General features: G+C 33.1%; 1 protein-coding gene across 1 annotated transcript; it reads right to left on the bottom strand.

The window, feature by feature from the left end:
* Positions 1 to 1032: 1032 nt before the first annotated feature.
* Positions 1033 to 4253, bottom strand: LOC132622523 (glycine-rich RNA-binding protein 4, mitochondrial-like). The gene is made up of 5 exons (XM_060337129.1): positions 4098 to 4253; positions 2800 to 2943; positions 2642 to 2710; positions 2396 to 2502; positions 1033 to 1756 (listed from the first exon to the last, which is right to left on the bottom strand). The coding sequence occupies exons 2-5, from the start codon at positions 2933 to 2935 to the stop codon at positions 1271 to 1273; spliced, it is 798 nt and encodes a 265-aa protein (XP_060193112.1). The 5' UTR covers positions 2936 to 2943; positions 4098 to 4253; the 3' UTR covers positions 1033 to 1270.
* Between the last annotated feature and the right edge of the window lie 7346 nt (positions 4254 to 11599).

The following is an 11599-nucleotide window of genomic DNA, read 5'->3' as shown; positions in this document are numbered from 1 at the left end:
ATTTTATATACATATGTTGAAATTAATCATACATTTATTTTACATAAATTATACGTTAATTATACATTTATTATACACATATTATGCAATAATGATATGATATTTTTTTTTTTACATATACAATAGTGATACATATTATATACCACAATGATACGGTTTCTATTATACATTTTTTATACACATGGTACACTTTCTATACAAGACCGATACAGTTTATATACACATGCTGGAATTATATATACACTTTCTATACAAAAAATGATACATATTACATACAAAAATGATACAATTTTCTATTCTATACAGGACAATTGCACTGTGCTGATACACATTATATACATAAATGATACATATTATATACAAAAATGATACATACCTTACTGATTCATATTTTATATACATTACAAATAGGTACTGATACATATTTTATACACAAATGACACATATTATATATAAAAATCACTTCACACATTTTTGTGTTTGAATTTTTATTTGAAAATTGTCTTATTTAAGTTGGCTAATGGATGAGATTAGTGTAGTGGGTATAATTTGAGTTTGAGAAAAATTAGATTAGAGGGTGGAATTATTTACGGCCGACCGGCCATATATGTGCTTTTAGCTGAGATAGCCCAACTTATTTTTTTCAGCTTATAAGTTATTTTCAGCTTATAAGGTACTTTTTTTAAGCTAAGTCAAACGGGCCAACTTATTTTTTGGGCTTACTTTAAACACAAAACGGCTTATAAACTGACCAGCCAAATACTCCAAAAAGCTAAAAACAGCTTATACTTATAAGCTAAGCCAAACGGGCTCCTAATCAATTTAACATATATTTTTCTTGTTCTAATTGCATATTAAGTACACGCAAAAATGCCTCAAATCTTCATTTAAAGCCATAAGGACGAGAAGGTCATCACAAAAAAGCCTCTTTGCTTATCTAATGAAATCTCTCTAACATGATCATGTAAAATTGTGATTATCCACTTTGCAAACACCACTGAACATCTGAAGAAACGATCAAGTGGCAAAAGATTCAGCACTGCACAATGCATAAAATCGATACTTGGGAGCTCCATGAAATTATACACCTTTCAAAACAGAGAAACGATAATATTAAAAGAGTAAATCATTTAATCCTACACATACATAAAACTAGGTGAAGCACGCAATCAGTAGCAACCCAGATGAAAATAAAATATACTTTCTATGCCTCAAGCACATGTACTTGTGCCAAAGCCAAAGTTCTTGAATGGCATGGAAGGACATATTATCAACCCCTAGAGTTGGCATAGTCATTTGGCTCATCATTGTCATCTCTGTGACTTCCTTCTGCACCTGGCGTGAAATCATCGTTCACAGATTCAGTCCCTTGGTCTGCACCAAGCTGCTCACCATTGTTCGAGGTCCCAGAGCTCCCACCAAATTCAGAGTTGTTGAACAGATCATTACCACTGGAAACACCAGCATTGTAATTTCCACTATTCCCACCACCATATCCACCTCCAAAATTACCTTGTCCGACACTTCCACCATAGTTTCCACCTTCACCACTACCATACCCCACTCCTCCACCATAGTTGCCACCACCTGCAGGGTAACTGTTATTGGTACCATAGTTACCACCACCTCCATAATTGCCGGATCCGTAACCTCCAGCTCCCCCACCATATCCACCTCCACTACCATAACCACCCCCAAATCCTCCCTGACGCTTTTCTGTGGCATAATTCACCCTTACCCGTCTCCCGTGGAGTTCCTGCAAAATTAAGCAACAAAGTTTACCTAATACTAGCACCACAAGATTTTCAAAAAAATAAAAAATTCATTCTCAAATGACTGAAGAAAGTAAAAAAAAGTAATTTAGCCAAGATATAAAAGAAGGGAAAACAAGATGAAGTTCTATTGGAATTTTGAAACAGTAGAACCTTATTGGTTGGAACTAGATAGAAACAACCCCTTGGCACTAAAGATAACTAATCAATCTCTTCAAGTAATTGACAGAGTGGCAGACGGTGAATAAAAAAGAAAGGCACAACAACATGAAATTATTACCTGATACGGGTCCTAAAAAGTTGGTTCAAATATTTCACATCATTTAACCTAAGAAAGTGACAAAACCAATTTGCTCTTAATATTTAAGAAATGCACAATACCATGAAGTCACAGATTTTCACGTAACAGAATCTATTGGATGGGACTGGAAGGGAACCACCCCCCTCCGCTAAAGATAACTATCAATAGTAATTGAGAGAATGGAATAAGATGGATAGCATTTTATAGAAACTTATCAAAACCTGTCTTAATACACCAACTTATACAAAAAAACTGAAGGTGTATGTCACTCTTCGAGCATAACTGACACCAGTCCTTCACAAAGAAACCTGAGCATCATTACCTGGCCATCCAAGGCATTCAAGGCACTTGATGCTTCTTCAGCAGACGTATAACTAACAAAACCAAACCCTCGGGATCTCCCAGTGTCACGATCCAAAATAACTCTAGCTGCATGAACCATAGATATTATTGTTTAGTAAATTTTCTTATTTGTTTAGGACAAATTAATTTTATACGCTCCGTGAACTACACATGGAGTACACTGCTAAATTTTAGGTTATCAGAGGTACATTCATAAGTCAAATACCTTCAATCACTTCACCATGTTGGGAAAATGCCTCTCGCAGAGAAGTTTCATCAGTGCCGTATGAGAGACCTACAGTGGACACATGGCCATTATAGATCAGCGAAAAGATGGAAAAAGAACATAGCAACTCCATAAAACTGGGAACAAAATAATTTCACCTCCAACAAAAAGCTTTGAAGAAGACATGCTTCTTATAGCTTGGTAAAGTGAGGTTCTAGAGGCACACAGTTCCAAGTTCGTGTGCTTGCTAACACTCTGTTTAAGCATATTTCCAATTCTATTGAACAAAGCCATCTTTAAACCTATGAAAATAACAGAATGCCATGAGTCAACATTAAACATACATTAAACGTTAAGATGTTAGATTCAGAAGATTCTTTTTCTTTTTTTCTTTTTTGTGAAATGGAGATTCAAAAGAAATCTTTAGTTATAGAATCAGTCCCACCATTGAATGGTGAAAGGCACTAGATGTTGTGACTTGTGAAACAGTGTAAAGAAAAGAATTGGATGGCTTCTTTCTCTGACCTCATATTGCATCCCAATTCATATGATAGTTTTCCATATCAGGACGTTCCAAAATATGTGAACCATCCAACTAAGAAAATTATTCAATACAACTTTCACAACTTCAAGAATTTCAAATTCATTTTGATATCAAACACTTCAGTGATTTCTTCTACTAACAAGAACATAATAACTAAGTCCCATTAACATGTTCAGTAAAAAATAGTCATACAAAATAGCACAAAGGGAGCACATATCTACTCATCCATATTTGTCAACTATAGAGCAGGAAATTACTAAAATAAACAGGCCATGAACTAATCGCTCTATTATTCAAAACCCACTAACAATTTTTTTTAAATTTAAAAAAACTGTGTTTTAATAAGCAATCAACAGGCCAATATGCTCACTACTGATCTCAAAACTAACATTTCTAAATAGAGAGGAGCTGTAAAACCCCACGTAATCCACACAACATGGGCAAGGATTCCATTATCATAGTAAATAAATGGGAAAATTACGCTCTGTGGCTATTTTTTAAAATATTTACACCATGTAGCCTATACTTTGTGTATGTTTACCCGATCTTCAACATATTTGTGTATAAACACCTTTTATACACTTTAAACAAGGTTGATACATTATGCATAATGCTTTCCACCCAGGTATAATGTTGTATATATTGGGCTATGTGGTGTAAATATTTTTCCAAGGCTGTTTTATTTTGAAAATATCCCATTAAAAAAAAAAGTCCATAACTATACCTTATTGTAGTACACTAGTAATGGTGTTCAAGAAACCAAACAAAAATGGGTAAAACCCTAACCTTTTGATTAGAACTAAACAAACAGTAACAAGGATTAAAATAAGTTGAAATAATAATACCCTATGTACCCTTTTAAGATTAAGTTAATTTGAAACACATATAGGAAGATTTGTAGAAGAAACGTACCTTTTAGGTGTTGAAGAAAATGTTTTCCCTTAAACCTGAATTCAGCAGTAGGGTTTTAGAACTTTGTGGGTATAAATATTGTTAAATATTTTGGCCATACAAAGATAAAACCTTGGCACAATCTGGGCCATTGGATGAAAGGCAGTCCCAAACTGGATTTATTTCCATTTTCCTTTCCTCTAGAAATATCAAACTATGCTATTCATGGGTTCCGACTTATGTGGCACTATTTGATTGGTGTGAAATTTAAGAAAGAAAAATATTTTTTTCATTTCGATTTATATACAGTAAAGTTTGAATTTGAGCTGGGTTTAAGGAAAAAAAAAATAAAGATTTTTCAAATCTGTATATGTTATAATATTTGTATGACTATAGAACTTTTGCAAATATGTGGCCTTAAATTTGACATAATATTTGTGTGATTATTAAAGCTTCTCATTAAAGATAAAATAGAAAATGTAAAGTTAATGGTAATTTTAGTAGTGTGTCATTCTTTTTTGAAATGATTAAAAAGAAAAGTGTGTTACATAAAATGGCAAAACTTTTGAAATTTAAGGTCCGAAACAAGCTTTAAACATTTGTATAACTACAGATAATCTCATCAAAGGTAAAATGAGAATTTTAAAGTTAAACTATTTCTAAATATAAAATTGTGACTTTTTTAAAAAAATAGATTAAAAAAAGTGTGCTATATAAATTGAGGCAAAAGACATAATTAATTGTGATTCAATTTTCAAATTAATTAAATTTAACTATATACATCTTTTATATATATTTGTTTTACTTGGACTTGTCTTATTGAATGCCAAATAATTATGCACCATATCTATATATAATATAAAACTATGCATAGATAAGGTGATGTGGCATCTCTCTATGGCCTAGAATTGCATTTATCTTTTTTTGGTTTTTTTGCTATTTTCTCCTAATTTTTCAGTTCAAGTACTTATTCTTAAAAATATAAAAATGGCTAAATAATTAATTAATGAGGAGACGTTTTAAAGATGAGACGAATTAAAGACTTTAGTCCTCTAGGTTTCTTCTTAGAAAATTGTAACGGTATACTATTTATATTATGAGATAATTTTCAATAATAATCTCATTAGTTAATAGAATCAACTAATCTCTCACAGTTACAAATATTATTTTTGTTTTCCATGAAACTTTCAGACGTCTCCATGCATATGGATCAAACGTATTCATTTAATTTCCTACATCAATTACAGATATGGATTGTAATGATCCAGTGCATACATATTTTTTGGTCACTAACTCTATTGTGATTACTCCATTAGAGAGTAATAAATACCACAATAAACTAAAATCAGTTACTTGCTGGACAAAATTAATAGAATTGTATTCTCTTCCTCTACCGAAGAATTGTGCTACCAATTCTCAAATTTCTCTTTTACATAAAAGTAATACGGAAGGAGCAATTGTATGATCATCTGCGTCTTCTTCCACCAAGAAATTCAAGTGTTTTGAGATTAAAGGTGGACACTGTGCTCACTAGCGAAGGGGTTAGTTAGTCCGTTCCTTTTTTTAAACATCAATTCATATTATTTTCCTCTTTTTATTTATTCTTCTATAACTCAATCCCAACCACCTGTTGCATTTTAGTGAATTTTTATACATAAATCTATGCTCTGCATAAAAAATATTGAATTCAAATGAACTCGAGAACAGTAATTTTGTATCGCCCTCTGTGTTACTACATTCTTTTGGTGTTTGACATTTACGTAAAACATGACGCTCCAAGCTAAAGTGATACGTTTTGATAGAGTTTAACTCAAAATTAAACTGAATATCATATGTTTATACCTTTAGAATACAACTTGTTTTTTGTCATTTAATATTTCTACTATGGATAAAAAAGATTATGGATCATGCACATCAAGTTTCTTTGAGTAATTATCAAGGTAAATTATTTATGTTAAATTTGACAATTTTATTACTTTGTTATTTTGCACCATTAATATAACATTTATCTTTTGTTACAGATTTAACTGCAGAACCTAAAAGTTCCAATATGAATATTTGAATATGAGTATGCAACAATCTTACAAATGCGATATGAATATTTAAAAAATGAACAAATATAATGAAAAAACAAAATATAAAAAGGAGTTTTACCAAATATTCATACAAAGAATGACCGTGCGTACTGATTAATTTATTTACTATTTTATTTTCATCTATCATTTTAACATTTCTCTTTCGTCTCACAAGAAAAACAGTGCACTAGAATATATATATATATTGCAGTTTAAAGGTCCCAACTTACTGGTATCCATGAAAATAGATGCCGTATTGGAACTTTAGGTTCTTCAAGTGTTTCAGAAACAATTGGTTATAAGGAAGTACATATTTTAGCTTATTGTTTAAGAATGTATCATCTCTCATTCGATGTTAAATTTGTTGAATTTAATTTTCTTTTACCAGTTACTATTAACTTTTATAATTAGAACAATTGATAATATTACAGTTGGAGAATAGAGAAAATATAAAAATATATTATTGATCAGAGAGTAAAAATTCATTCTTAAGTCAGAATTTTTTGTACGACCGCGCGAAGCGCGGATAAATTCCCTAGTTATGAAATACTAACGTTGTTTTTCAAGAAAAATTCTCGTATAGAATGGACAATACTGAACCTACGAAAATAAGATAAGCAACGTCCATTAAGTGGATTTTCACATAAACTATACTATCTCATTGAGCTTATCTCTTGTTGCATTTAAGAAAGTTGCACCCCCGGCCGCACTGGCTCAATACACAAGCCACTAAGGCAAGTACTTTAGGCTCCTAAATTTTGGGGGCCTATTTTTTAATAAAGTAGACTTAGGTGTATAAATCTTTTTTTCTTCAAAAGATATTTAATTAAGCTAGAAATTAGTTCATAGTAGTTGTCTACTATGCAGCAAACTATTCCAAGAAATAACCGTAGCAAGTTTAATCAATATTCAGTAATTTTGAGTTTAACTATTAAGTCTGCTGAAATAGGATCATTCTTCATCATTTTGAGCTTGCACTAATTTTCTTTTACACTAGATGTATATCTCACACGCATATTTAACAACTACAATATGTGTGTGTGTGTGTGTGTGTGATTTCAAAATATTTCTACTAATTAACATGAAATGCACGTGCGGCGCACGGGATGCACATGACACACAAGGAATGCACGTGTTGTGCACGAGATGCACGTGCGGCGTACGGGATGCACGTGCGACGCACGTGATGCAAGTTGACAAAGGTTGTGTCTTACGCAAAGCAGCTGATGAAACAAAGGATCATAACTTCGCTGAAAGGAAATAAGGTACGAAGAAAGTCGTTAGGTTGGAAAAGTGACTCACCATCATATATTTTACCATTTCCTAGCAAGGCTACTGCTACTATCTTTCTATCATGGGTGCTAGCACCAATTGTGAGAATCCAAGGTGCCTCGTTAAACAATCTAGGGCTGCCTAAACTATGGTTACCAGTAGAGGCGATCACTATAATACCTTTCCGCATTGCAGACAAAAAATCAATAGCATTATTGTTATCGTAAAAGTTTAGAGAAGATCCACCAGTGGAGATTGAGATAATGTCTACACTGTCATCAATCGTAGCATCAAATGTAGCAAGTATGTCAGCTTCTTCACAAGTGACTACGGAAAACACCTTATACATGGCAACATGAGCAAGAGCTGCCATGCCAGCTGATGTGCCATTGACATTGCTGAAACACATTTGCATGATCAGCAAAGTTTCCAGCAATCGTGCTTGAAGTATGTGTGCCATGGCTTGCCTCATCGAATGGGGGATCAATAGAGCCACCCAAGAAGTTCCTTCCACCAATGAGCTTCTTGTTACATGTTACGTTTTCATTAAACTCACATTTTTTTTCATCGAAAGAGGGATGGCCTGGTGTAATCCCAGTGTCTAGAACCCCAATAATAACACCCCTCCCATAATTGGATTCTTCCCAAATGCCAACATTCTGGTGCAGCCCCAAGAAATTGGGAGTATGTGTGGTGTGCATGGACAACATCTTTTGTGGCATCACTGAGACAAAACCATCCTTCTTCTCCATTTCTTTCACTTCGTCAGAACACAATCTGGATGCAAAGAAGAAGCCATGTGATGGTAGGAGTGAATCATTCGTGAAGGTTCTTCTTAATCAAGAACAACTTTCGGTAGAAAGGAGTAGTAGTAGCTGCGGGAGCTGGCAAACTTACATGAAAGTTCACAAATTCTTTTGTTCAGCAATAGTAACTAGGTGGAAACTTAGAGTCTGTTGCGTTTTGTACCCTTAACGTATGTTCTCTTTTGTAATATGCACCCTATCCTATATTTTTTTATGATTCGCACCCTAATTTCCTTACTTTCTTGCAAAATAATGAAATCACTCTTTTATAAATTTTCCACGAGGGCAAAATTAGAATAGTCATAATAAGAATAGAAATGATCCAAAAAAAAAAAAAACCAACAAACTCAAGCTGTTTCTGCTTCAACACGACCATGGCCATCATCGTCATTAATAGTTAGGGTGGCAAATCCTGGGTGCAAAGACGGATGCAGAATTCAAATAATATGCTCAACTCAATGGCCCTCGTCATCATTAATAGTCTGATATTTGTTTTTCCTCTGATTTTGGCATGGAATTTGGGAGTAGTTCAACAGAGTAGTACAACTTCTCTTACGATTAGTGTTGCCATTAGAGTATCTTCTTGTGATTGCATCAAATCTTAATAATGTTAGTACAAAAAGATGCATGTACTTATGAGCTAAGGAAATAACAGTTGCTTCAAAACAATTTGCGCCTCTTTCTTCAAAGCTAAATTCAGTCCTGCAATATTTTTTTTTGGGTGTGCAATTAAAATTTTGTGATTAATGGAAGGATCTACAAACTCAATCTAGAGTGAAACGACGTACTTTCTTTCCTATTCTCTTCGACAAATCCAAGGGAAAAGTCGTTGGTTGTGATATATTTGCTTACGTCAAAAATACAGAGAGCAGAGAAATTGTAAGTGGATGTGCTTCCTTCTGTGATACACCTCCAAATCTTGAAATGTTTTCTCTTAAAGGGTAACATGATACTCCAAATGCTAAAAACCGTGGTGGTCTTATAGATCCTGGCATCCTGTAGAGTTATCTTCCTTTTGCTCGGAGGAATAATAGCATCAGATGTACAAATGAACAATGTATTTTCTCTGGAAGCAATTGTATCCACTGGGAGTAATGGGTGTTGCCGGAGTGCCATTTCAAGATCATCAAGAAGTGTCGCAATGTCAATACAAACCATAAACACCAAGAAATCTTCTTGGGCTCTTCTTAATTTTGTGTCATTTTCTTTTTTATTTTCTGTATCCCAATTTTGCCCTTGTGGAAAATTTATAAAAAGAGTAGTTTCATTATTTTGCAAGAAAGTAAAGAGATTAGGGTGCGAATTATAAAAAGATATAGAACAGGGTGTATATCACAAAAGAGGACATACGTTAGGGGTGCAAAATGCAACGGACTCGGAAACTCAACTAAAGAATAGTTGAAAATATAAAAAAGTAAGTCATCAGTACTTGGGGTTGATCGAAAAGGCAACAATAGGATTTTCAATGTCTTAATACTGGTAGGTGATAATAGATTAACATTTTCTCCTCTTTATATAGAGGTGTTGGAGTAGGGAAGGGATGAACTGGTAGGTGATGATAGATTAACATCTAACTTGGGTGGTCGTCATATGATAAATTAAATTAAGATTGTAAAGCTAGGTGAATTGATAGCTACATGTGGGGTGGTCCAAATTAATCATTAACTTTCTTAACAGTGCGGCGATCGGGATGCACGTGTGACGCACGCATAAACTAGTTTTATTGAATATACTTGACATTTCTTTTTCAGATTTGGATTAAAGACACCAATTCCATTAGGCCATCCCTGTTTGCACCAAGTGATGTTGTCTAAAACCCGTGATGTAGGCGTAAATTCTACCACTATGAGTATTTATTTGTACGTTTTTAAAGTAAAGATGAAATGAAGAACTAAATATAAGTATGAAAACATATGGAAATATTCTTTAAGGCTCTGTTTTTTTTTTAAAGATAAAGGAGTGAATCTTTGGCTTTTCTATTTGTAATACCTAGTTAATCTGGTTAACTTCAATGTATTTGTGGTTATTCTTTACTAGTGAATTTATCCGCGCGTTATAAAAGATATTAATAAATTTAATTTTTTGTAAAAAAATGTAGTGTAAATAGAGTAGATAAATTTTAATTTCATTATATTGATTAAATCACAAAGATATTAATTAGAGTATAGTTTAACTACATGTATTTTTCATTATTGAATTCCTTTCCCAAAAGAAAAAAGAGAGAAAAAGACAACTAACTTTGCATTAGAAACACAAATCGAACTAACAAAACTAAAAACACAAAGGAAACAAAACAACCAACTTTATTATTTGTTATATTCACTCGTAGGTCTTCAAATTTCACAACTATTTTTGCCAAATGTAGTACATATTCACATACAACTAACTTACAATTGTTCTGCTTAAGTACTTTCCAAGTAAGAGTCATATTCTCTCTCAAAATTGCACATCTATAGGTGCAATTCATGAAGTAGATTTAGACCACTAAAGTTCCGACAATGCCAACCGTTGTTCTAAAGTTCTTGCAGGCATCGAAGGTTGCTTACTTTCCTTGAAACAATGGATCTCCTGTAATATATAGTTGTTTGAGTCCCGTGGAGTTCACATAAGCTTCTATCCATTCTGGGACCATTTCCCTTTTGCAGTCCTTGCAAACTTTATTCTTGTGATTCAAAAACTTCATTGTTATATCTGTTTATGACCACTTGAAACACCCAATTTATGCGGCACAGTTGAATTTTGAGAGTCAAACTTTTAAATTTTGATCGTAAATTCGTACATGAAATCTTTAAGCTTTTTGAATATTTTTTACATATTTGGAAACTACGTAAAAAATACGATATGTCATAATAATTGATAAACCAAAATATTTAGAAGGCGTATAAAAAAATCGCAGTCTAAGAAAAGCGTATTCGACTTTCGAAATCTGAAATGTGTCATTGGGGCGGAGTAAATAATATTTATACTCTCTACTGAAAGCCAACACCTGTTGGTGATATTTCTGCAACCTCACTTCAATTTAGTATCAGTGAGATAAAAATTTCATATAATAAACAGATCTAATATGTGCCATTAACAACAGACATAGAAAAGGAGACAGGCGCATCCAATTACCCAAAAATTTGAAATCACACAGATTAATTTATCAGACGAAAAGAGGAGGCTAAACGAACAAACTTTTCAAGAGATTAGATACTGTCATGTGATTACCTTTGTGAAGTTAATGCCCTATACGTACAAATGCTTACAAGAATGTAGGAAAACTGATACATTTGTGGTCTTTATTTGTAGTATGAATTTTTGGACTAATAAACCACCCACTTACAGATTACTTAAAGCACCTATAATTTTGGAATATGTATAGACCTTT

Source organism: Lycium barbarum, chromosome 12, assembly GCF_019175385.1.
Source record: "Lycium barbarum isolate Lr01 chromosome 12, ASM1917538v2, whole genome shotgun sequence".
Lineage (NCBI taxonomy): Eukaryota > Viridiplantae > Streptophyta > Magnoliopsida > Solanales > Solanaceae > Lycium > Lycium barbarum.
The sequence above is the reverse complement of the archived record's forward strand: the minus strand, read 5'-3'. Positions and strand labels throughout refer to the sequence as shown.